Here is a 27197-nt window from a genome sequence, read left to right on the forward strand (position 1 = left end):
GTAAGATGAAGTTTTACAACAAATTTGGGCAATGTTCAGCTATTAGTTCATTAAATTTTTACCCACTTTCCTTGTCTCTTTGAAATCCCGAGACCCTAGAATCTAATTACACGTATGTTGGATTGCTTAATATTGCTCAGGTCACCGAAGCTCTATTCTTTTTTAGCTTTTAGTTTTCTTATTTCTTTTTGTTGGGCAATTTTTTTTTATATTTTTTTGTCATTTCTAGTCTCCTGTTCAGCACACCCAGGGAATTTTTTATTTCAGTTATTCTTCTTTTCAGTTCTAGAATTTCTACTTCTTTTTTAATAGTTTTAATTTCTCTGCTGATATTCCCTGTATGTATATTTGTTAAGACCATAGTCTTATTTATAAAAGAAGCTTCTGCTTTTATAAAGAAGCTGCTTCTTTATAAAAAAGAAGCTTCTTTAAAGTTTTTATCTGCTAACTCCAGCACCGGGACCATCTCATGTTCTATGTCTGTTGAGTGCTTTTATCTTGACGATGGGTCCTTTTTAGTGAGTTTTGACAAATGTATTTACCCATGTGTATTATAACTTATACCCCAGTCAAGATATAGAAGATTTATGTGACTCCAGTTACTCCACCCAGTCAACCAATGTTCTGATTTCAGATTAGTTTTGCCTGTTTTACAATTTCTTATAAACGGTTTTATACAATATATATTCTTTTTGTGTTTGGTTTCTTTTGCTCAACATACCTGTTCAAGTCATCCAGGCTGCTGCATGCATCAGTAATTTATTCTTTTTTATTGATGAGAAATAGTTCATTATCACAATTGAATTTATCACAGTTTTTAGTCAGTTTTATTTATGGGCATTTGGTTTGTTTCCAGTTTTTGGCTACTGTGAACAAAGTTTGTTCTTATGTAAGTCTTTCTGTGAAGATTTCTTTCAAGTAAATACCTAGGAGTGAAATTACTGGACCATAGAGTACCACCTTATTTTAAAATTCTGTAAATATGTTTGTTTTTTTAAGAATATATATGTGTGTGTGTGTGTGTGTGTGTGTGTGTGTATATATATATACATATATATATATATATATATATATATATATATATATATATATGCAATACTTACTTGCTTTACATACTCATATTTACTACTTTGCTTTGGTCATTATTGCTTCTTGTACCCCCCACCATTCTTATGAGTTTAGTCTCTTTTTTGGTGAATTATATCCATCATTAGTGCTTCTAGCAATCACATTTTAGTGATAAACTATTTCTTTTATATGTTAGAAGTTTTTATTTTGCTCTCACTTGGAATCCTTTCACTACGGAAAATACAAAACATACAAAGTAGAAAGAGTAACATGATGTGCCCTCCAGTACCCACTCCTGATTTCAAAATGATCAGTTCAGCACCAGTCTTATTTATCTGCAATCCCACTACTGCTCCACACCCTCTTATGACAGACAATTTTGAAGCAAATCCCAGATATTATTTTATCTGTAAATATTTGTACGTGTATCTCTAAAGCAATACCCACAATACCGTTTTACTCCTAAGAAAAATTAAAAATAATTCCTATGTATCATCAAGCATCTTGTTAGAGTTTAGATTTCCCCGAGTGGATCAAAAATATCTTTTATGCAGAGAACCGTATGATTTCACTGATATGTGGTATATAAACCCAAAACAACAAAAGAACAAGACAAACAAATGAGAAACAAAAACTCATAGACACAGACAATAGTTTAATGGTTACCAGAGGGTAAGGGGGGTGGGAGATGAGGGTAAGGGGAATCAAATATATGGTGATGGAAGGAGAACTGACTCTGGGTGGTGAACACACAATGGGATTTATAGATGATGTAATACAGAATTGTACACCTGCTTTATATTTTTAGTGATTGCTGTTCTGATTACAAAACAGCCTTACCTTTTCATAGTTCACCAGAGTTAATATGACTCTACTTTATGTAAAATGTAGAAACCTTACAACTGTATAAGTCCATGTACGAACTGTAATGCCAGTGAAATTTGAGTCGTTTCAGGGTCAGTGTGGAGTAGAGATAGGGGTGTGGCTGTGCCCTTCTGTTCAGGCAGTGCCTCCTACAAACCCCTCCGGTGGTCTTGCTTTTTTAAAAGAAGTGTTATGAGTATACAGTGTTTTATCATTATGACTGGAATTAGATTTTTCGAATAATTTAGTTTTATTCACGAAAGGGAAAGAAATCTCATATCATAGGCATTATCTGCATGTCTGATCCAGGCTTTGGTAATGAAGAGCTGCTAAGAACATTGTTGGTTCAGGGCATGTGTCCCTCACTTGTAAAAACAACTAAAACACCACTCTCTTCCTGAATGGTCAGTTTTATCATCTTCATTCAGTAAATAGCATGAAAAATTAAAGTTGAATAATATGTAGTCCCTGAAGAGTTTAAAGTCTAGATGGAATGCTATCCATATGTGTCATCAGTTATGTGATTTAAAAATGAGAAACCTTATTTTATTCTAGGGTAGAAGTTAGAACTTGAACCAGTTAGTCACTAGGACTGGGGTTGGATTACCTTCTGCATACTAATAGGAACCCTGGATATTAGAACATTTTAGAAGTATCCCACTTCCTCCTATTTATTCAGAAAAGGAAACGCCATTGTGTTTGAGGGTAACTATAATAATACTATGTTTTTTAATACTAATTTTTAAGTATACTTTTTTAATCTGTATTTTTAGATATGCTTACAAATGATATTTGGCAAATTTACAGTGAAGAAAATGTCTGTTGCAACTGTTTTTGCCTTATCTCTTTTCCCTTCGATATTTTTGACAGGACTTAGTAGCCTTGCGGCCTCCTACTTGAATCCAGTAAAATCCTTTGTGCCACAGATGCCGAAGCTACTAAAGTCTCTCTTCCCTGTTCGTGACGAAAAAAGGGGCAAGCAGTCATCTCCCTTTGCACATCAGGTAAAAGCATCAAAAAGCAACAGGGAACGTTTTTCAAAATAGATTGCTGGCAAAATGGTGCTCTGTGTTGCCCTGAGCTGGAGGGAGGGGGGTAGAAAGCAACAATGGGGGGCGTTAGAACTAGGCTTTTAGATCTGGTAAAAGCTTGTGATAATTTCTCTTCCACTCTCTTCAGAGATAACAGAGCTGTTTAAACTTATTGACACTCTCAATCCTTCTTGCTTTTAAAAAATGCTAAGTACGCTACTAATGTGATTTATGGTAATACCACTTAGAGCAACAATAGTAAAATTTATGAAGTGCACTTAGTGTTGTTTGTGTATTGCCAAACAGAAAATGCAATTCTATTTTTAATTCTTGATTTCATTTCTTATTTCAAACAATTTCCTATCATCACTGTCCTTCCCTCTCAGCCTCTTTTTCCTCTACTGTGGTTTATCCGTTCTTTCATTTATAATATTAAAAGTGATCATTTGTCTTATTTCCCCTTTTTCTTAAAACTCCACCTGGCCTTAGAATAAGTTTTGGAGAAAATGTTAAAGCGTTTTCCAAATAATCAGGAAACTGCTCCTATGAGACGGTGAGTGGGAAGCCTGTTGGAAATGCAATTTCTAGACTTCTAAAGGTGTGAATTCAGCAGAAAATGATAAATGAGGATTTATTTATACTCATTCAAAAACACATACAGTGCAAGTTCAGTTGTTGAAATAGGTCTTTTGACATCAACTTCTCCACATTCACTAAAACATTCAAGTTACAGAAATGCAGGTGAGCCCTTGTCTGAGACCTTAACTATTTAAAAGAATTTCTAAGTTTATGAATACATATGCAAGGGTGATGGTGTTAGTTTTGTAAGACTGCTGTGCCGATATATAATTTTTCAATCTCGTATTATATAAGCATACCTGTACACACATTGGATGAAAACATTGTGATCTTGGAAATGTTTCGACTAAATTTAACTAGGCATATAACGGGTGCTTGAAAGTTATCAAAATGGTGCTCGCTTCGGCAGCACATATACTAAAATTGGAAAGTTATCAAAATGAATCTGTGACCGTTAGAGCTAAGAGAAATAGCAAGTCTAATACTTGGTGGGGGTTGAGGTGGGTAAAAATGATTTTTCCAAGGGTTTGTTATACATTATTCTGTTCTAAACTTCCACATTGTTATTTTGCAAAGTATGATTCATGGACTGTGTCAGAATTTCCATGGTAACTTTTAAAAAATGGTACCAAAAAATAAAAATAAAAAAGCGCCTGATCTCATAATCCATACCCCACCTGGGGGCACCTTATAATCTGCATTTATGAGCAGCCAAGGTGATTCTTACTCACATTAAAGTTTGATAACCACTGTTTTTCAATTGCCATTTGGTGAAGACAGTTATATACGTTAAAGGAAATTGGAATGGCATTAGAAGTCATTGCATCGGCCTACAATAGTTACAATTATTTTTTAAAGCTACTCTGAGTTTTTGATGTAGCAAGTCAAATCACCTGCTACAATAAGAAATTATTTTTACTGTTTTGACAGTAAGTGATCATTTCTTCTGGAAGAGCAATAATGTGTTAGAAACAAATCTAGCGATTGGAGGATAACTGTAATTTATCCAATTTAAGGACGGTAATCTTGAAATATTTTGAAGCTATCTTAAAGCAGTACTTGCTAATTCAGTTTACCTTTTTTTTGGAGCATATATGAGCGAAAGTGTTGGGGAAAGTGGTCCCAAATGTTTTATATTTCATAAATAAATGAAAAGATAAATGCAAGACTGGACTTAACAAAGACGCTCACCAGTGGAGCAGAAATGTTCCAACTGGTTTGTGAAACCCTCACTCCAATGAAGGACCCTTTCTCAGGGTTGCTAGGGAACTGCATCTTGCCTGCACGGCCTCTGTCCTCATCTGACTTGACCTTCCAGGAACATCATGCTTGAAACACTTTCATCTCTAGGCTTCGTTCACTACAACATTTGCCAGCTTCCCTTCTGCTGACTGCTAAGTCTTTCTCGATTGCCTTTTCTGGGACCGTTTATTCCATCAAGCCGCTAATATTCAGGTGCCCCAGAGCTCTGTCCTGGGCCTTCTTTTTCTTTTTTCAAACCTCATTCTTTCCTTGGGTAATGTCATTCCACGGCTTTAACTATTTATACACTGACCGTGCTCACCTTTCTATCCCTGCCCAGACTTAGCCACTGACCTCTCGCTGCATGGATGTAATTGTCCATTCAGCTTTTCCACTTAGATACGTATCGGTTAGGCATTCACATTTTACAAGTCCAAAACATTACTGTTTGTTTCAGCTCACAACTCTGTTTACCCCCAACACACAAAATACTTACAAAAATACATGCCCACGTCAGTATGTAGCACAAACATCCACCTGGTTGCTTATACCTCACAAATAGTGCATCAGTAAAATTGGGTAGGTACAAAAAAAAAAATTGTGTGGGTACCAACCACCTGCAATCCAGTGACTTCTGGTCCTGTCCATTTCCCACCACTCATCCGTGTCACTGTCGTCTCTTAACTATGGCAGCAGCCTTCCGGTTGGTCTATCTGACACTGTTTTTCCCTCACGACCGTGTATCATGCGCAAAGTAGCCAGAGCGACCTTCTAAAACCTTACATTAGTCCCCAGCTTGAAGCCTTCCACTGCTTCTTACTGAAACTAAATAAAATCTGCATTTCTTACTGTGACTAACAGCATCCTATGTGATCTGATCCCCTGATCTTTACTCTCTATTCCCTTTATTCTCCTCTTTGCTCATCATACTAAACCATATTGGCTGTTTCTTTCTTTTTTTATCTCAATGACACATGAAGCTTCTGTTAGTCTTAGGCTTTCATACTTGCCTTTCCTTCCGCTTTGACTGCTCTTCCCCAAGTCTTTGCGTGGCACCTAGATCTCTGGAAGAAAGGTTTACTACTTGACTGGCCAAGAAAGGCCACTCTGAGGCAATCGTCTGAGTTTAGAGTGGCTTTGACCAACCAAACTAAAACAACAGCCTCCACCATGCACAGTACGTTGTGTTGCTGTATTTAATCTTTTCCTTGGGAGTTAGTGTTACGTCTGTATGTTTATTGATTGTCTCCCCTCTAGACTGTAATCCTTGAGGGCGGGGGCATAGTCAATAACAAAATGTCTGCCGGTCGATGGACCGTGACATACATACAGATTATAATATTAGATAGCTTGTATGTACCCAGTGTCATTTGGTGCTATAAAGGACTCTGTTTATAGTTTAGAGGTGAGAGAATCACATCTTAGTGGGGATTTGAGATATCAAGACATACTCATGAACTTTCTTTCCAAGACTGATTGATGTAAGTTACACCAAAAGAACCATTCCTAAAGGAGGGAAACACTGTAGCTTATCATTTTGGATTCAGTTGATCAAAGATACTTGTGTTCATCTCATTTTCACTGACTGTCTCTGCTAAAGCTCTAAGAGAAGTAAATTATAATTTTAAATGACAATATCAATATACAGGTTCCATTACTTGGGCCACTTTAAATATGCTTTGAGTTGTTACCACCTGAATGGTGTTTCATCCTTGGAAATGGAATACTTTAGTGCCAGTGGAATTTCAAAATAACAGCAACAAGAACAAGGCGCTATTGGCTACTTGAGTGTTCCCCAATTTTTTACTCCAATGGCATCCCGTTCACTTGGTAATCAGATTTGGTGCCTAAAAGTTGAGGTTCGTACTTTTTTTGATAATCTATACCACCCCTCCTTGTGGAACCTCCAGGTCTTCCAGGGAAAAGCTCGGCTAATTTCCAGCTAGTCTTTGCCTCAGAGTTTTCTCTGCTATTACTCAGGAGTTACAGGGAGGGGAGAAGGAGGATCTCTGTTCCCTTAGGCTTACTCCAGACCTTACAGCTACACGTTAGTCAACTACATCTCATGTAATAAATGCTTCATCATTTTTCACTTGTCTTGCCAGGGTCTTTATTAAAGTGGGGAGCCCAGAAGTGAAATGGCAATCCATATGCTTGAAAATCATGCAACTATTATCTTTCTCTTCTAAATAATGTACTTCTACCAAAGTAGCATACGATTGTACTTTTTTTTAAAGGCATATATTAACTCATCATGCTTCTGGTCAGTTAACATTTGTGTGTTTTTTTCCTGTTTATTTGTTTACACTCTTGGCAATGAGTTCTCCCTTATCACTACATTTTTTAGTTGATGTATAAAAATACTTAAATAAATAAGGGACTTGAGAGTTATTGCTAAAATTTTGAAACTTGATTTTGTTATAACATTTCTAGGATATCAAGATACTTTTTTGAGCAATTATTTTTAAAGTACATGTGTTCTAGCTATCATCTGCAAACTTTTTAAGGGCATAATCTGTCTGCATTTGAGTCATAAACAAAATATTGAACTTTATAGGGTGGAAGAGAGAATGCTGTCATACACAGAGATCACTCCTCAAATCACAGGGTGACAGATCAACATATTTCAGGCCTATGTATTTAGTAACTTATGTCTTTAGTCCACCTCTCTCTCTCTCTCTCTCTCTCTCTCTCTCTCTCTCTCTCTCTTTTTACCCTCTCCGTGTCCCTCCCCCAAAGAGATAGTGGGAGATTTTGTTAGATACGTGAAGTCCTCTATATCACCAGTCCCGTTAGCCTAAGACAGAAGTTCATGCTGATGAACATTCTTGCTCACCCTGTGCACTGCAGGGCTCTGCCGTAGCTCTGTGTGAGTATCTAATGGTCTGGCTTACCAGTAGCATAAAGAAATGCATGGACACTCTGAACCTTGCTCTCTATTTTGATTTGCTGCTAGTGCCTTGTGAGTATACTAATTTCACTGGCCAATATAAATAATCATTAAATAATCAATAACAGGCTAACAAACTTGTAGGTTTTGGAATAACATCAAAGACAAAACGCAGAGAAATAGAAATCAGTGCATATGCCTTAACGGAATCTGGATCAATTCTAAGTATAGGAAGGGATAAATATTGATCTATCAATATTGCATAAGACTTAGAGACAGTAAGTAGATAGTAACTTTCCTTAAGACTTATGATGTGAAACGGCACACACAAAAAATACAAAAACCTCAAATGGTTTGAGTATCAACAGAGACAGAACACGATAACCGGAGACCCTGTATGATAGCACACCCTTTTATTTCTACCTACCCCCAACTTTTTTCATCATTTTGAAAGCCATTTCTCTTTCCATTTCCCACCTAACTATGGTGAAAGATATTAAAAAGCCTTCCTTTTTATGTTTCTGTCCCAGTTTAGTTTGGAGACTTAAAATTCCTTCTCTGAAACAGTCAGAATGATGAAGACACTGACCCTCACCTACCTAAACACCACCCTTCGGTTCTCTGTGGCGTAATTAGACTACACTTAGATTATTGCACTTGGTTCTGGATTCGTTACTACTAGAAATTCATTGACCAATTGAAATTATTTCAGAGAATAACATCAGAAATGATTTATGAGGAAGGATTAAAGGAGTTATTTATAGTTTGACCAAACAATGACCGAGAGAGCTGATTGTATAAGCATTCAAGGCCGATCAACACCACAGGCGGGGAAGAATTGTATAAGGCGAGTTCCACTAAAGCACTGGCTTGAAAGGCATAGAATGACAGAAATGAAATTAATGAAGGGAATGGTAAGAACTGTGAGTAAGTAAAATGATTTATAGATAGCAGGATACTCTTTAAAAAAATGGGATTTTTGTCACTTCTATTTTTCAAAACTAAGAAGATTTTGAGGGTATAAAAATAGTCCAAGTAAGAACTGAGGAATGGAATAGATGCTGTTTCTACCACTCATTCCTCATATTTTTAATGTTAGCTTATGTGGAAGAGACAGGAGTTGTGTAATAAGGGAATGATTATTATAAAAAACGTACCTTTAATCAGAGTGTCCTTGACATTTTCAAACAAGAATGTTCAGTTCCCTCCCTCATGCAAAGATACAAACATACAACGACAGTGAAACTCTAATGAAAAGATGAACGTTTATTAACTTATTCTTTGGAATCAGCAGGTTCTCAGATCAAGATGCTATTTTTTTGGCATTATATTTCAATATTTGAAAAGATTCATGGATCTTTTCTTGTAAGGTAGAGGTTAACAGTTTATTCAGAAGATTTAAGAAACAAAGATTCTAATACAGAATCTTTTGGCTTGACCATATTCATAAAGACTTATGTTTCTCATTTTTATAGAGACTTGTTTTTGTTTGTAACCAGTTTCTGTCTTGAGTCCCAGAAATGCAAAGAGACTGCACTGGAGAAGGTGACAGCTGACAAAATTGCTGCCTTTGACCTTCTGATGCAAGTTTAGTAACTAATCTGGAAAATAATGAACTGCAATTAATGAAATCTGTACTCATATTCAAGTGTGTTTCTCAGACAGCACATAAAATAATTGAAAGAACTTCCTGCTCTCTAATTAGTTAGATTGAATTAATTTGGCATAATAGCTTTTTTCACGTATCTAGAAGTTTGTGTTCAGATGATGCTATTTCTGTACTTCAAACTTCGGGACTCCAGATGGCATCTGTGGTTCATCTAGGGAATTAAAGAGTTAACGCTCAGATTTAATATCCACCCTCAAAAGCACAGTCCGAGTTCCTTTCCAGCCTGTCTTTGTTGCCCTGTCTGCCCTTTTCAGTGTCCTGCACTTTGCTTAGGATGGCTGGCCTCGTCACCCGCTGGGAGTTATCTCCAGTTTCAGCACAGCTTCCAGCGTGGTAGATGGACAGAGCCTTGGGAGACAGCAGCACCCTGCATGTCTCTGGTGCCATCTGGAAAGATGCTTGTCTAGTTCTTCTGCCTTCATATCAGGGATCTTTTCATATATAAAATAGGAACCGAGAAGCCGCTATCATCCTTCCCTTGTGCACGAAGATGCTGCTTTAGACTACTTGGACTTGGGCTCCCTTGAAGAAACGACCCTCCTTATCACTGTTTCCCCTCCCTATCCCTGTTTGTTGATTAAGGGTTCATCATCTTAACTAAGATTAGAAAAAGGATCTAGCCTTCCCTTTTCCATAATTGTTCAGGTTCTTTAAATTTACTTCTTCTTGAGATAACAAAGGGAAGTTTGCACAGGCCTTCCTTCTGGAATGCAGACTTCTTTTAAAATGCGAGGCAAGTGATTTCCGTTCATTTGCTCCGAGGGAAGAATTCTTAGGTACTCTTCCTACTGGTAGTAGAAGATTCTTATCTCTGGTTTATTTTTCCAAAGTCATAACATTTTGCTGTCTATCTTTGCCCCAGAAATGTATGGTTCCTGTATTGACATACTTAGAGATACTAAGTTGACAAAGGTGTCTTCAGAATCAGGGTTAGTAGCTGATGTGAAAAATAATGAAAATAAGATAGTTCCTGAGGCAGTAGAGAAGTTGATCGAAGAGACTTCAGTCTGACAGTCATTTTTCAGAAATTGGCATTGTATGCTTTTGTATAATTCTGTAGATCGGGGATTGGCAACCTGTGTGTGTGTGTGTGTGTGTGTGTGTGTGTCCGTCCAGATAATGTTATTTTAGGCTTTTGCAAGCCATACAGGCTCTGTTAAAACAAGCCATAGACAATAGTAAGCAAATGAGTTTGGTTGTGTTCCAATAAAACTTTATTTATAACCCTGAAATTTAAATCTCATGTAGTTTTTACATGTCACTAAGTGCTCTTTTATTTCAACAATTTAAAAATGTAAAAACTATGCTTACTTAAAGGACTTACCAAGCTGGAGAGAGTCTAGAGTTAGACCCTATTTTTCAGTTTCCAGAGTAACAAATATTCTGTGTTTTAAGTAAACATCCATCATCCTTCATGGACACTTGAAAAACAACCATCATTTTTGATGAAGTGAATGTTATATCTTCTTTTTAAAGAATATAAATTATTTTTTCACATAAATGTTTAAATAAGTTTTAACAATTATCATGTAGAAGTTTAAAACGTAAATTCTAAAATTAAGAAACTATTTTTTCTGACAACTCCAGAAATATTAGTGTTCATATTTTTCTATGTGCAGTACCTCTAATAAGTCGAACTAACACATATAGTGAAATAAAGTTTATTTGGATGGTCTCATTCACTTTTGTCCACTGAGAAAATGGTTTACTTATTGATAGAAGAAACGGTCCTTTTAGTTGTTTTGTGTAATTAAAATTAAATAGGAATATCAACTATTGGACCCTGAGAACCTGTTTTTTTTTGTTTTGTTTTGTTTTAAAGATTTTTTGGGGGAAGGGGAACAGGACTTTATTGGGGAACAGTGTGTACTTCCAGGACTTTTTTTTTTCCCCCAAGTGAAGTTGTTGTCCTTTCAATCCTAGTTGTGGAGGGTGCCGTTCAGCTTCAAGTTGTTGTCCTTTCAGTCTTAGTTGTGGAGGGCGCAGCTCAGCTCCAGGTCCAGTTGCCATTGCTAGTTGCAGGGGGTGCTGCCCACTATCCCTTGCGGGACTCGAGGAATCGAACCGGCAACCTTGTGGTTGAGAGCCCACTGGCCCATGTGGGAATTGAACCGGCAGCCTTTGGAGTTAGGAGCATGGAGCTCCAACCGCCTGAGCCACCGGGCCGTCCCGAGTGCCTGTTTTTGAGGTGCATGAGGACTATGCACTGTGTAGTTTGGCTCATACTGTATCTCCAGCTCCGGACACAATCTTTAGAATATATAATAGCTACCTGGTACATGTTTGTAAATGGGTAAATCAATAAAGCCTACATTTCTTTGTTCGAAAGAAAATTGAATTAATGTTGTATCATGAATGGCTTTGGGATTGATAAACACAAGTAGGAACTTCAGATTTTTTAGATAAGATATAATTGTTGATGGTTTAAAAATGTGCTTATGGTAAGCCAACCCAGAGATATGTTGGAAGACAACGCACAGCGTTCCAGTGGCGAGGACAGCCATGGTGTTTTGCACATGTGCTGAGTGCTCACTGTGTGCCCGGGGTTTCCTGTGTGTCCCCTCGGATGTCATGTTACATTTTCTAGTAGCCACATTTAAAAGAGTAAAAGGAAACAGGTCAAGTTAATTTTAATAATACAGTTACTTAACTCAGTATGTTCGTGATATTGCCATTTCACCTGTAATCAGTATAAAACATTTACTGAGGTATTTCCATCTTTTTTTCTGTACAGGCCTCGAAAGCAGGTGTGTATTTCACATGTTTTAGCACATCTCAACTCGGATACTAGATTTTCATTGGAAATACTTGATCTGCAGCATTTAGACTTTGTAACGTTGAAAAAATAGATCCACGTGCCCAAGCTGTTTCAAACGCACTTAAAGGCACTTTAACTTTTAAATGTATATATTATTAATTAAAACTAAGTGAAATAAAAAAAATGTTTCTCCCACTTCTCTGTCACATTTCAGGTACTCAGTAGGTACCTGTGGCTGGTGGGCGCCACGTTGGACAGCGCCAAGTCAGAGGGTGATATTAGATACTGAGTTAGCTAATGAGGAAAGTGAGACTCAGGGACGTTAACCTTAGACTCTGTCTAAGGTTACAGAGCCTCGTGAGGGTAGAACTGAGATTTATATTCAAGAAGCAAAATTTAATGCACAGTTGTGATCTTAAGAGATTTCACTGGATTTGATTAAAAATAGCAAGTGGTTATATTTGTAGAATGAATGAATCTATAAAGTACTTGAAGGAGGCACTGCTCAAGCTGTGGAAATACACTGAGTAGGACCTGTCCATATTTCCTTTTCTTGCCCATTTGTTTCTGAAAAAATGATCTGTGGGCAGTGCAGTGGGGAATCAAAATGACAGTTTTAATGCAGGAGAGTGGCATGGGCAAATTTGTATTTTTGAAAGCTCCTCTGACTGCAATTTGGAGGGTGGGTTTGAAGAGGATAAAACTGGAAGAATCTATTCAAGTGTATGCAAAAACGTCATGAAGGATTGTCAGATTGGTCAGAAAAATGAAGTCACATTTCCATGCTTGACAAATTGATACTTTCATGTCATTGATAGAAAGGGGCATGTGGCAGGTAGGGTACCAGTGTTTCTGACGGGGACCAGCTGGTGGCCACCTGTCATCTTCCCTGGCTGCCATTGCTTAGACAATTCATGGGGACTCGATTTCCACCTCCCAGATGTGCAACCCCAGAGGTGATCAGGTTTACACAAACAAAGCACGGATGGATCAATTCAAATGTTGTTACTCCTTTAAAATAAGAAATATAACTGCCAGATGGAGAGAAGTGCTGATGTCATCATAGCTAACACACTCCCCTCTGGATCACCCTGGAAAAGCCACTGGATAAACCAGAAGGGTGCTCTGTGAGCATGGGGAGCGGGCTGGGTGATCCGGTTACGGACGGCATTGGACGATGGTCGCGGAAGCGCCTCCCTCTGCACCGGTGCTGGGTGCTTCCCACAGCTTTCCTCCTGTGACTTCCCAGTTCCCGTCTTGCAGCCTAACCACCCTGCCTCTGATTAATGTAACCTTTACAAACTATGTTTATATTGATTAGGTTATTGCTGAGTCTTGATCTTTAGGTAAAGTGTACATGTCTGATTTTATCCATTGTTTATTACTTTTCACAGAACATATTAGAAGATTAGGAAGCATTTTGTTTATATGCACTGCCCATGCTTGGTTTTGTTCCTTGTATTCTTCTCACTTTGCAGCATGAAAATCAAAGGTTGGGTACTGGTTATTTGTAGCAAAAGTAAATCTTACGTCTCTTGTTGTATACTCCTGTGCTTGGATTTAAATGATGGTCAGAGTTTTAAAAAAAGACTTAGAGGATGTTAACTTAGGCACCACTAGGAAATGACAAGAATTTATCAAATTCAGGGTAAGGGGTGATTATTAGGCAGGGTTAATTTTCAAACAAGAAAATAGTGCATCAGAAAATTTATTGTTTTTGAACAGAGATTATTTTTTCCTTCAACTGATCTCTCTTCTCTCCTTTACCCACCCATATGCCCAAATTTCAGAATGTCTATTCTTTTCCAGATTCGATGTACCTGTGCAATGTGGCCTTTATGTGACTTCAGTAATTCATTCATTCATTCACTTATTTGTCTATTCACTCAACAAACATTATTGTTTTATGTGTGGGAATACCGAGATGGATGAAACATAATCCAACCCTTCCGAGAGCTTGGTTCAGAGGAGCTCCCTCAGCGACATAAACAGGATGATGTCATGGATGCTGTAATATGTGTGTGTCTGAAGGCAGAGCATTTCTCCCTGTGATTTCGGGAAGAGTAGCTCATGCTTGAGCTGAGACTTAGAGATGACTAGGTGATCACCAGGTGGGACATGACTCCCTAGGGGAAGGGACAGCGAGAGGAAGGCTCAGGGAGCTCCGCGTGGGTTAGTGTTACACGCCAGGGAAGCCTGCAGCCTCGCGGAGAGGGGACAGTCTTTCATGTTGTGCCAAGGAGTTAAAACTTTATTCTTTTAGGCAAAGCAGTCTCCAAAATAGCTTTTAGGCCCAATTAGGAAATTCTGAGCTAATTTGCCCTATTTTCATTCATGTGGCAAGTGAAAGCCAGAGTTAAAAAAAAATGACGATATATGCTATGAGGAGTGACCATCACCCCTCCCCTGCAATAGTTCTAAGCAATTCTCTTACCTGTAACCTACTCCTTAATAGTTAACAGTTTTAGCAATGCTCAGTCGACAGTGTTATTGCAGGTTCAGCTGGTGCTTGAGAGCTCACCCCTTTTCCATCTCTGTCGCTAACTCACTGGGCAACCCTAATGCATTTATCCATTAGGTAAATATCTCTGAGCCTTGGTTTCTGTGATGTGAAATGTAGATAATTATACTTATATTCGCTTGCCTCATGGGACTTCTCCTTAATATTTATAGCTGCAAAATACTTTGCAGTCATTTTTATTAATAGTTACCAGATGTGTCGTAAGGATTAATGAGCTTATGATCTGTAATGTTTTGAGCTCCTGAAATAGGAGGCAACTGCCTGCACAGGGGATATGTAAAAGAGCATTAAAATGCAAACAATACACATTTGGAAATTTGAGCTGTTACGTGTGAAGGACAAATGGCACACTTAAGATTTCAGTATACTTTGTAGTATTTTTGGAACTCTTAATAAGGTTGCTGAATTCATCACAGGCCACTGCCAAATACAGAAAGCTAAGTACCCTTTACCCCTGCACATATGTGTGTGTATGTGTACACACACACACACACACACACACACACACACACACACACACACGACACTGTTTCTGTTAATACCACCCTTGCCCGTCTCCCTCTCACCCTTCCTTCCTGGGCATCAAAGTTGATTCCATTTCCCCTGCCTCCAGAGCCAGTTGTTTCCAAGTATTCTGTAGTCTCCTTCATATATCTAAATTTTAATTTCTATTTCCTTTTCCTCTTCCCATCCAAATTTAGGCTCTTATTAGCTCTCCACCGAACCATTAAAGCAACTTCTTAATTGATTTCCCCACGTTTAGTATCTTCCCTCTACTTAAGGATTAATCTTCTGTAAGCATACTTCTTATTACTGCTTCATTCAGTAACCTTGGATAGTTCTTTCTTGCCTATGAAAATGAACCCTGAGCTCATACAGCCTGCTCCACGTGGCCCTCACCTCTCTCCCTCTGCCCGGTGCTCTTCTGTCCAGACCCTTCTCTCTAACCCCCCGAAAGATCCTGGAAGATGGAGTAGCTTTTCCCTGGGCAGAGATGTGAGTAGAGGGAGCAGCAGACACAAAGTGGCTCTTTTGCCATCCTGACTTTGTCATGCCACGCTTCACATTGGAAGTGTCCCCGTGTCCTAGGAAATGACACTCGGCCTTCGAGGCCCATCTCAGAGTAAAATCACCCTCATGAAGGAACTCTAGGCCTGTTCCATGTGGGATCCCTTCCTCCTCCATGTCTTTTCTGCTATTGAAGCGTCCATTCTCATGTCTGTCCTATTCCTTGACATTTTAGTTACTTACATGCGTGTCCGTCCCACAGACCAGATTGCCAGTCTGTTGAGAGCAAAGCCATTGTCTGTCTGACCTTTGTGTTCTCCACGGCGCTTCTGCTATGCCTTGTGCACTGTGGCCTAATAAGTCTTTGCTGAACTGAATTCACATTGACTCACAGCCAAGTTGCCTTCTTCGTGTAGGGCAGTACTATGGAAAAATGTGAAACACACACAGTAGAGAGGGTCCTGGGGTGAATGCCTGTGTACTCGTCACTCAGATTCCAGAAAAGTGAACACACAGCTAAGCTTGTATGTCTGTACCCCTACTCTTTTTAGCATGTAGCGTTCTTTTTTTTTTTTTTTAATTAAAATTTTTTTTCAATTACGGTTGACATTCAATATTATATTAGTTGCAGGTGTACAACATAGTAATTAGACATTTATATACCTTACAAAGTGATTCCCTCGATGAGTCTAGTACCCACCTGACACCGTACATAGTTATTACAATATTATTACTATATTCCCTGTGCTGTACTTTCCATCCCCATGACTATTTCGTAACTGCCAATTTGTAGCATCTATCTTTCAGACATGCTCTGTTGGAGAAGTGTCTTCCTGTGATCCCCACTTGTCCAGAGCGGGCATCTGGCAGCCACCACTACCTGGCACCATGGAGGGAGACACCATGGAATGACTAGTGCATGACCAGGAGAGTAGGTGTGGCCCAAGTCTTGGCTGCACTCAGGACCCACTCAGACCTGATCGCATCTTAGTTTTGACACCAGTTTTAGCCATTTCAGATGTGTTGAATCATCTAGTTTTCTGGTTCACACTTTATTTAAATGGTGGGGGTTGGGTGGCATCTTGATGAAACGTATTGCCTGATTAAGAAGTGGTCTTTGAGAGTGAATGATGGTGACAGGAGATGTGTGAGTGCTACATGTGAGGTTTTCAGCTTAGTAGCTAGGAGTCGTGAAGTCAGGGCCCAGGGGCCCTGAGCAGCAGGCAGCCCTGTGGTCCCCTGGATTCCAGCATGGTGTCACAGCCAATCTGGTCCTTTAATTCATCGTAGCTAATATTTTTAAAGCATTTACTGGAATTTTCTAATTACTCTGAGTCATAAAGAAAAGTGTAAATTATGTTTCTGTGCTTTATTTAGGAGTGCAAGAGTTATGTCATCTTAGAAAAGGTTTCATCCTGGGTGGTTATAGTTCCATCGTTGGTGGGATTTTTGCTTTTATACTTTGAGGGAAATGTTTAGCCCTTGTGTATTTTAAATAAGATCTAACTGAAAATGTAAGTATTTTAAGTTAGAACTTAAGAAAATTTTTTTCTGCCTTTACTAAGAAATATGATCTGAACACCTTTTCATTTGTTAGGGGCGGGGGACTTCAGATAATATGGGAAAAAATGGGCATAAAGACAGCGGCTGCCACCAGGGCGTCCTCCCTCTGTCTGTTCCATTGTCTTTTTAAATACATCTCTGATTCTGCTCTTTTGCCTTAACCTCCCAGTAACTCCCCGGTGTTTGCAGGGCAAAGTATACGAGGTGTGATAAAAAAATATGGTGAATGTTTAAAGTTACTACAGTAAAAGACACATTGCCATTAATGCTCCTCAAAATCCTCCCCCTCACTTTGAACACACTTATCCCATCGTCCTTGCCACTTTCTGAAGCAGTGCTGGAAGTCTCCTTTTGTGAGTGTCTTTACTTCATCTTCCATCATGACAATGCTCTGTCACACATGGCTTCTGGTACGGCAATTTCTGTCAAGTAAGAACATTACTGTGTGTCCTCATCCACCTTATTCACTGGATCTGGCACCATGTGACTTCTGGCTCTTCCCCAAAGTCAAAATGACTCAGGACATCGAGGCAGCCACAACAGCGCAACTAAAGACACTCATGAAAGAGGACTTCTAGAACTGCTTCAGAAAGTGGCAAGAACGATGGGACAAGTGTGTTCGAAGTGAGAGGAAGTATTTTGAGGGGGAGCATTTTGAGGGGGATTAATGGCAATGTGTCTTTTACTGTAATACATTTAAAAAATTTTTTAAATATTCACCGTATTTTTTTGTCACACCTCGTATGCTCCTTTCGTGTATCCCTAGGTCCTTCCATCTGTTTAGCCTTATCTTGTATCGTTTCCTATTTAATCGCCTCTCCTCTGTGCCTCTTCTCAAATCCTGTCACTGTTCCCTTACCTTCAGCAGAATCAATCCCTTCTCACACTTTTCTCCCAAAGGCAGCCCCAAGGCATGGTTGGTTATAGTGGTACCCTTTGCAGAAATGCCGTTAGTTTGTTCTGTGACCTCAGTGAGCCTGTTAGTTGCATGTAGGCTCTTCTCCCTACAGTTAAGAGTTTGGGCTGCCTGGTAGGAAACAAGTCTTTGGCCATCCAGCCTCCATGCCTGCAGACTCTGTCCACTCTTGACGGCATAGAAGCCTCAGACACCCAGATACTGGGAGGACCTGGAGCGCTTAGGGCCAGAAGAGAAGTGGAAAGATAAAGAGGCTGCACCGCTCGCAGTTTAGATCAGATAATAGATCACTGACCAGCTCTTTTCCCTGTGGACCCAGTAAGAGCAGAGCAACTCATACCTTACGGAAACCAACTCCCACACCCAATTATGACTCCCCTTGTAAGTATTTGTTCTGCCGGAATGGAGCCCTCTTAGAACTGAGCGTTCTGAGGTCCAGACTCTTGCATGGGAGCAGGGAGACCTGGGAAGGGGCCAGAGGTTGGTTGAGGGTATAAAGGCAGAAGTGGTGGATTGCCGGTTTCTTCTAGATGGTTGATCACTTCTGCGTCTGTGTCCCACTGCCGTGGTGAGCTCAGCGGCCACAGTGGCTTTCTGATTCCTCCTTCACAGTTACCAGCTCCTTGTCTGACATCCCTTTTCATCATCCTGGTGCTGATTGTATTTTTTTTTTTATGTTAATGTTCCTTAAATGACATGTCCATAAGTAACGGAGTCCTTTCTCGTGATGTTACTTGCATCCGTTAATTCAGGCTCTTTTCACCTCGCACCTGCTTTGTTGCTGGAGTCGCATTAGTGATGTGCCTATCTTAGTCTTTATAGATATGGCTCCAGTCAGTTTGCCTGCCACCCTCAGATCAGTCTTCTCGGTCTTCTGCTTTCTCTGCCCAGGCCGCTGTGATGGTCCTCACCACATTACCTCATTAGGTTTGTTTCAGATGCCACAGCCTCTCTCCAGGCGTCTGTCCTGCTCTGTCTGAAGCCCCAGAGCTGTGCTCCAGCCAGACTGGCTTCCTTACTCCTCACTTTCTGTGACTGCTTTCACCATTCCTCCTTTTGCACCACGAGGTGTCCCTGGTTATCAAGGCCTGGTTTGAATTCCGCCTCCTGCCTGCAGCCTTTCCCGATCTTTCCCGTCCCAGTAACTTCTCTCCATGAAGTCCTGTAACGCTTGTCTGTACAGACACAGCCCTTTGATGAATGTATGTTGTGTGTGAATGGAGAGAGAGCCTGGCAACGTGTGAGCCCACCACACAAATTACTGTCTTTAGCATGTGTCTTGTGTTGCCCACTGTGGGGTGAGCCACTTGCTGTGCTCTTTATTTCTCCCGTCTCCTTGTGTAGTGTGGCGCTCCTAGCACTTGGCATGCCTCATTGGCAGTGACTTGTTAGAATCCCCGCACGGTGACGGACTCTCCAGTCAGTTCAGGAAAATCCTCCTCCGGTGTCTCCATTCTGTTGCTCTTGATGCCTAGGCCCCCTTTTCCCTTGTTTCCTCAGCCCGTGCCACGCATCTTGGTACAGCCTGCTCCTGCGGATTTCGGGGTGACCAGGATGGCGGAGGTGAGTTACGGGGGCCGAGGGCAGCGCCGTGGCTGGTAGCTGCCCCACATCCAGTGGGTGGCCCCCAGGGTATAACTGTTGAGTCCACACCTGTGGTTTTTTATTTTAGGGTTCCCGTTTTGATAATTAACCATGATATAGGCCACCGTCTTCTCCCTCTGTATTTTCCTGGTTACACTTTGCTATTTTCAACTTGTTAATCATATGATTGCTAAACTTTTGGGTGCTCGACTGCTAATGTAGTCTGCTGCTTTAATAGCCCACTGCTAGGCAAAGGCGGATTCTATAAACAGAACAATCTCCTTATTCTAAGTGTTTGCTTAATTCTCAGTTTTACATTTCATTCCGATTCATGATATCAGCGTGAAAAGACTAATGCTAGGCTGGGGAGAAAAATAGTCTCTTATGATCTCCCACAGATGAACAGCACTTCTCATCTTATGAGTCGCAAATCTATTTTCTCCCACTGCGTGCTCATTCTCTTAGGCAATGTTATATCTTCATAGGAAATTTTTATTTATTAAAACAACAGCAAAAAAGGCCAAATAATCTGAAAGAAAAGCCGGGCCTCCGTGAAGGCCCTGCTTTCTAAAAGGCCCTTTCAACCCAGTACAGCCTTGGTGTTCACGAATTTAACTGAAGATAATACCGTGGCCCCCCTCTCTCCCCCGTGAGTAGTGTGTATGATTTTGCTGAGGCAGGACTGGGGCTCCAGGGCCAGTGGGACAGAGTGGGAGCAAGTGCCTTACCGCTAAAGGAACCTGACCTGCCATGGCCTCTGCAGCTCAGGGCAGCTCATCGAGGGGGTTTTCTCCTGTCTAGGTTTTCACGGCAGTCTCTAGAAGTATGTTCATGGGAAGCATAGAACCCGATGACGGCAGATAGGTTTCCACTGACATACCACTGCCTGCAGTGCAGTGACTGAAGGAATCTGAGGCTGTTTGCTTTGGCTCAGCAGGGAAGAATACTACGATCGATCCATCGGTGTTCCCTGGCTGCTTTTGGTCTCTTCTTTGTAGTGGGTGTGGCTCTGACCTCTGAGCCCTGGTTTCTCCCTTCCTGGTGGCTTTGGATAAATCCTTTAACCTCTACGGGGCCATGTTGTAAAATGAATATGATAATAGTTTCTGGCCTATATCAAAGGATTCATGTGGAAGCAAACAGGTAATACCAGGGAAATTTAAGGCATTAAAGTCACTGGACTGTCACCTCTTCAGGACAGAACCCAGATGGCCGCTGTTGATCTGGTAGTGCTGGGGTCTCCCCCAGGAGGGGATAGTTCCACGTGCTGTTTCAGGCCCACAGTTATTGTTTGGATTCTGGGCTCTTGGAATTTGTTCATGTGTCTTCCCTACCTGGTCAGTGATATTAAAAATGAAATAGGAAAGAATAAATAAAACATGTATAAGTTGCAAAAGAAAAATGATTGAAGGATTGCCTAATCTTTTAGAGTATTTGTGCTGGCAACAGTTATTGATCTATTGGATTTAGTAAATTTTGCAGCCTAGAGATCCATCACAAAAATGGGCTGTTAATCTCAGGAGGTGTCGTTAATTTCGTGCCCTGAAAGTGTGCCTTGTGGGGATAGGAGGGCCTCTGGAGACAGGACTATAAATGACAATTCACGTGAAAATGCATCGTTTATCAAACTGCTGAGTTAAGCCAAGTGACTGTGAGAGACTTATGGATCTCAGCTGTTTCCCAGTTCAAATAAATCCTGTATTTCACATGGAAAATGGCCATTCCTGTAATATAAATAATCTTTCCGTAAATATTGGAAAACATATTTCTTTTTCTGAACAGCACGCTCTCCACCTCCCCAACCCCATTTTCCGTTCCTGCCATCTTTCCCCCTCGTCATTGTGAATTGGGACTAGAAAGACAATCTGCCACCTTCTTCATCGGACTTAAGTTATCAGCGAAAGAACACCTGATGAGCACCTTAGAAACAGTAGAATTTGGATGAGCAGTGGCTGTGTCATTCCCCAGGAGACGGGGCTTTGTGTGTGTGTCTCTGCCAGAGTGACTCAGGCTGTGACGTGAGAGGGAGAGGCCGGCCGCTGTGGCTCCATCCTCAGTCACCCCTCCTGCGGGGCTGACTGCTTCTTGGCTGGTGTCTCCCAGGCGCAGAGGCCCCCCTGACCTGTGACATGGGACCAGCCTTCAGCATCAGCCTGAAAGACAGGCTCTCAGAGAAAGGGTATGGCCTGCAGGCAGCCTCTGTCCCCTCGTCTTCCACTCCCTCCCAGCCAGGAACAGCCAGTCAGCAGTCGGCCCAAAGGTCATTTCTTCAAACCTGAGCTGGTGAAGCTGAGTTGAAGCCCTTTCAGATCCTCCAGTGAGATCATCCTGTCACTTCTACAGGAGGAAAGTGCTCTTCCGGCTTCTAGTGATTCTCCCAGGCCCCCTGGGAAGTCGGTGTTGGGCAGGGGATCTCTCCATAGGGGCAAAGTTCTCAGCCTGAGTGCAGGGAGGTGGGAGTGCCAGGGGGATGAGGCAGTGGAGGTCTCTGGGCACCTATGTGTGCCATGCTCTGTGGTGAGGCCTCGATTGCCTCGTACCACACAGACCCTCGGTGGCAGCCCCGTATGTGTTGTTTCCCACACTGCCAAGCAAGCAGTTCTCCGACACCAGCTGGGTATCTGAGTTCACCTCAGTTATGACGCTGTCTATCCAGAGATAGTGTCAGGTCCCACAGGTTACGGGCTCAGTCCCGGCAGGCTGCCCTCCACTCTAGGCACCAATCTCAAGGCCAGCTTGTCACTTGTGCTGCTGACCAGCTATAAATCAGAAGTCCCCATGACCCCCTCCTTGGGTTTGATGAATCTGCTAGAGTGGCTCGCAGAACTCAGAGAAACATTTTACTTACTAGATCACCAGTTTATTAGAAAAGGAAAGAACTCAGGAACAGCCAGATGGAAGAGACGTGGAGGACAGGGTATGAGGAAGGGGTGCAAAGCTTCCACACTCTCTGCATTCGATTCTCTCTGAGCACAACACTCTCCTTGCTCCTCCGTGTGTTCACCAATCCCCAAAACTCTGCGAAACCCATCCTTTTGGGGTTTTATGGAGGCTTCATTACATAAGTCTGGCTGATTAAATCACCGGCCATTGGTGATTGATTCATCCTCTAGCCCCTTTTCCCTCCCCAGAAATCAGGGGGTGGGACTGAAAGTTCCAACCCTCTAAGCATGGTTGGTTCCTCTGGCAACCAGCCCTCATCATTAGGGGATTTCTGAGTGCCTTTATTAATATACACTCAGGAGTTGTTGGAAGGGCTTATTATAAATATCAAGGTACCTTTATTGCTCTTACCACTTAGGAAATTCCACAGGTTTTGGAAAGAACGCTATGCCAGAAACGGGGATGAAGCCAGAATATATATTCTTATTATAAATGCCAGTGTCACAGGCAACTACTAGAGTCTATAGTTTGTATAGAAGGTGAGGAGATGGAAGGGGCATGGTGTTTGCTCAGCTCTCAGCACGTGCAGAGTACACTGGGGCCCTCACGATCCAGTGCCTGGAAAGCCGGGTCACGTGCCGGTAAGTGGTGTTGCTGATACTGGGACCAGGTCTGCCCTCCTGCCCAGCAGCGCGCTTTTCACTGTCAGAGCTGTACGGTTTCAACTAACAGCATCTGTCTCGACTCTTGTGGACATGAATACCTAACATTGAATTCTAACCAGTTACTCGTCCCCCTTTCCTGCTTCAGACTCACCGAGAGAGTGTGGGGGTGAGTGTGGCCCCGGATGTGACGGTGCAGATTGCCCCGGTGGTGAAGACCGGTGACAAACCAGCTCAACTGCCTCCACCGCAGTGCGTGGCCACCAATACCCAGGTCTCCGAAGTGCAAGAGGGGCCACCCAGCCCCCTGAGTGAGGCCTCCAGTGGGTATTTCTCGCACAGCGTCTCCACGGCCACACTGTCTGATGCATTCGCCCCGGGCCAGGATGCCGCGGCCCAGGCTGGCATGCAGACGCCCAGCTCGCCGCCTGCTGTCTCCTGCCAGGCCAGCCCAGAGACTGAGCCCCCATGTGCATCCGCTGCCCCCAGCACAGACAGTGCTCTCCCTGCTCTGCTGGAGGGTCACAGCGGCCTTCCATCACTGCCTGTCCCAGCAAAGCCAACTGTGCGGAGTGACGGTGGCAGTGCCCAGGCCAAGGGTCCGGTTTCCTCAGAGAAGCAGAATGGAGAAGCTGGCACATCACCCCCTGGTCTTCCCACTTCTGCCCCCCAGAAGGAGTCAGCCAGCTCGCAGTGCGGAGACCTTTCCCCTGCCAGCAAGCCGCCAGGACGACCCAAGGCCCAGGCCACGCCGACCCCCAGCTTAGAGCCGGATGTCTCCAAAGCCCAGTTGCCTCCTGACCTCCTGCCTCAGTCGCCTGCACCAGCATCTCCCTTCAGAATCCGGAAGGTGCGAACCTCGGAGCTGAAGTCATTCACACGCATGCTCGGTGGGGACACCGGCGGCCCCTTTGGTGCTGAGGAGGACCCCCTGGCTGTTGCAGGGCTGGGCGACGACAGCTCTGGGGGGCAGGCCCTGGAGAAGCTGGAAGTTTCCTCTGATTCCGAGGAAGCCAGTGAAGTCCCAGAGTGGCTCAGAGAGGGAGAGTATGTTACCCTGGGCGCCAACAAGGTGGGCATCGTGAGATACATCGGGCCCACCGACTTTCAGGAGGGCACATGGATTGGCGTGGAGCTGGACTTACCTTCAGGTAAGTGTGACTTGTCGGGGACAGGTTCCTGGCACTGGAGGTGACTGCATATGCTCACTGTAATCGGGCGGAAAAGCTCTGGCCCCACTTCTGGTGCTGCCCAAAATTTGCTGTGTGCCCTTGGACACGTCATTCGACCTCTCTGAGCCTCTCAGGCACCACTTTTCAAATTGAGGGATTGTCTCTAAGTTCTTCCTAAGTGTTTTAAGAGTCAAGTTTTCTTTTTTGAACTTCTAGAAACTCCTCAGAAACCTAAGACATTAATTGAAATCAAGTATAAATTTGTTAATGAACGTATTCTTTTTTTGGTCACAGGAGCATTTGCATTTGAGCTACACTAGTAGCCGTATCTGCTGTGTTTGCTCAGGTCAGACGCTGAGCCCGTGGCTGTGCTCACTTGTTACTAAGACATCCCCATGCTCCTTGGCCCATGGATTGAGCTCAGACCACAAGGCCCCTAAGAGCCGCTACAGGCTTCCAGTCCCTGAGGCCTCATTCTGGAATGGCACCGCTGAACGCCAGTAAATCGTCATTTTCAGAAAAACTGAGGGCAGGACTTGAGGAAATATTTCGTCCTTTAGATGTTTTTTAAACACCTTTATTGTGATACAATTTATATGCCATAAACTCTTCCTGGTTACAGTGTACAATTCAATGGTTCTTAATATATTTACAGAATTGTGTGAGCATTTCCATAATCTAATTTTAGAATAGGTTGATCATCCCCCAAAAAAGCCCCATGTCCGTAGCAAGACATTGCCCCTCAAGCCCTAGGTAAACATTAATTTACTTTTTTTCTCTCTAAGTTTATATGAAGTGTCCTAAGCTGGACTTTATATAAGTGGAATCCTACAATATGTGGGCTTTTGTGTCTGGCTTATTTCACTGAACATGTTTCCAGGGTTTATCCAGTTGGAGCATGTGTTACTCTTTTTGTAGCCGAATAATACCCCATTGTATGAGTGCCCCACATTTTGTTCGTCCATTTGTCAGTTGATGGACACTTGGGTTGTTTCCATTTTTTGGCTGTTGTGAATAATGCTGCTGGGACTATTTGTGTGTGTTTGTGTGGACACACGTTCTCGTTTCCCTTGAGTAGCTACCCAGGACTTAACTCTCTGGTTCACATTTGGAGGACTGCCAGGCTGATGTCATTCTCCTTGCCACCCAGCCTCTCCATTAGGTGAGGGGTGGGAGCTGTGGAGATGGGTTTTGAGGAGGCTTGTGTGTGGCCCTGCAGGTGGAGGGTGGTTCCCACCCCACAAGTAGAGTGGGAGCTCCAAGGGGCTCTCCTTGGTGGGAGTGGGGCAGGGCAGGGGGTTGCTCTGTGCAACCCAGGCCTGCCCCCCTCGGACTCTTTGTCTCTGGGCCCCTCAGCTCAGCGGTGAAGTCACTCACTGTCTTTAAAAGTAATTTTGGCTAAGAATGTCATAAATTGGAAGTGGTTCTAGAAGACTAATGTAGCACTGGCTGGAATATTTTTTGAACTCCATTTCTGAAATGTAGAGGGGAATTGGGAAGGAAGTTTATATTTGCTGTTGAACTCAAGAATTAAAGGGCGATCAGCAAATACATGAATTCATCCAACAAATAAATAGTAAGCACCTACTGTGTTCCAGTCACTGGATACCTTGGGGAGCAAAACAGAGTCTCTGGTTTCACTGGACTTTTCATTGTAGAAGGGGAGAAAATTACCAACTAAACAAACAGATGAATTTGATAGTAAGAAACGCCATGAAGGAAATACAATGGGCTCAGCAGATAGAGGACAGTGGGTGTGGGGCTATTTTAAATAAGACTGAGGGAAGCAAAGGCCTGAGTGATGGAGAGGCGGTCGGCTGGGGCAGCATTGCAGGCCGAGGGCACCTCAGGCACAAGTTCCACACAGGGTCGAGCTCACTGCGTTTGAGGGGCAGCCGGAAGGCCAGCCAGGTGGCAGAGGGGCGCGGTGACTGCGTCTGGAAGGGTGAAGTATGATAGGAAACCATTGGAATGTTTAAAAAGATACCTTTTTTAGGAGACTAGACTTGGGATGATGAGTGGGCAGGCCACGTAGGAGGCTGCCGCAGACGTCCAGGCCAGGATGAGTGGTGGCGTGCAGGTGGTGAGAAGTGGTCGAGTCAGGAAAAGGATGACGATGAAGCCCTGAGTGACGGAGAATGTCACGGGGAGAAAGGGGTCAGGCTGACCGCTGAGTGTGGCCTGAGACCAGAGTCATGACCACATGCTAACACCTGAGAGAGCAGGTGAGGGCGCAGGGTGGGAGAACCCGCCTTCTGTGTTGGACAGGTGAAGCGGAGCGTGCAGTTTGGACGTTCCAGTGGAGATGAGATGGCACAGGGGCCACATCAGGCTGGAGACACAGCTAAGAGGCATCAGGATTCACGGCAGGCGGGCCCCCAAGGGAGAGGGCACAGCCCCCGGCCCTGTGAGGGCAAGACTGGAAGGGAGGAGCCATTGAGACGAGAGGTGGGAGTGTCCCCGGCGCCCAGTGCTGGCAGCTGCCAGAGTGGGAGAGGTCGTCTCCTCGTACCTCGAGAGGTCGTCTGGACCGAGGTCATCCTTGTTGACCGTGAGAGTTGGGGGTGCAGGCTGGGCCTATTTGGAGTGGGGTATAGAGAGAAAGGCCGCTTAGGATGTGCAGACAGTGAGTGTAGAAAATTCATGATCATTTTTGTTAAAAAGATCATCTTCCCTACCAACCCATCACCGTGGGATGTTGACATGTAGGGGTCAGATGGTCCCTACCTGGGTGCTGTGTTCTCATCCTGCACCTAAAGAATTTTTTATTCACTCTTACAAGGGAAG

General features: G+C 42.8%; 1 protein-coding gene across 2 annotated transcripts in view; it reads left to right on the top strand.

Annotated features, from left to right (window-relative positions):
• Positions 1 to 27197, top strand: part of KIF13B (kinesin family member 13B) — a 170617-nt gene that overhangs the window by 137973 nt on the left and 5447 nt on the right. Inside the window, exons 37-39 of one of the 2 annotated variants that reach the window (XM_074338346.2) lie at positions 2803 to 2936; positions 19610 to 19672; positions 23387 to 24389. In XM_074338346.2, the coding sequence (XP_074194447.2) occupies positions 2803 to 2936; positions 19610 to 19672; positions 23387 to 24389 (1200 nt within the window). The remainder of the gene's footprint in view (positions 1 to 2802; positions 2937 to 19609; positions 19673 to 23386; positions 24390 to 27197) is intronic. The other variant, XM_074338347.2, reaches the window with a different exon arrangement.

This window comes from Rhinolophus sinicus, chromosome 15 (genome assembly GCF_057876585.1).
Source record: "Rhinolophus sinicus isolate RSI-liver-muscle chromosome 15, RSI-T2T, whole genome shotgun sequence".
Lineage (NCBI taxonomy): Eukaryota > Metazoa > Chordata > Mammalia > Chiroptera > Rhinolophidae > Rhinolophus > Rhinolophus sinicus.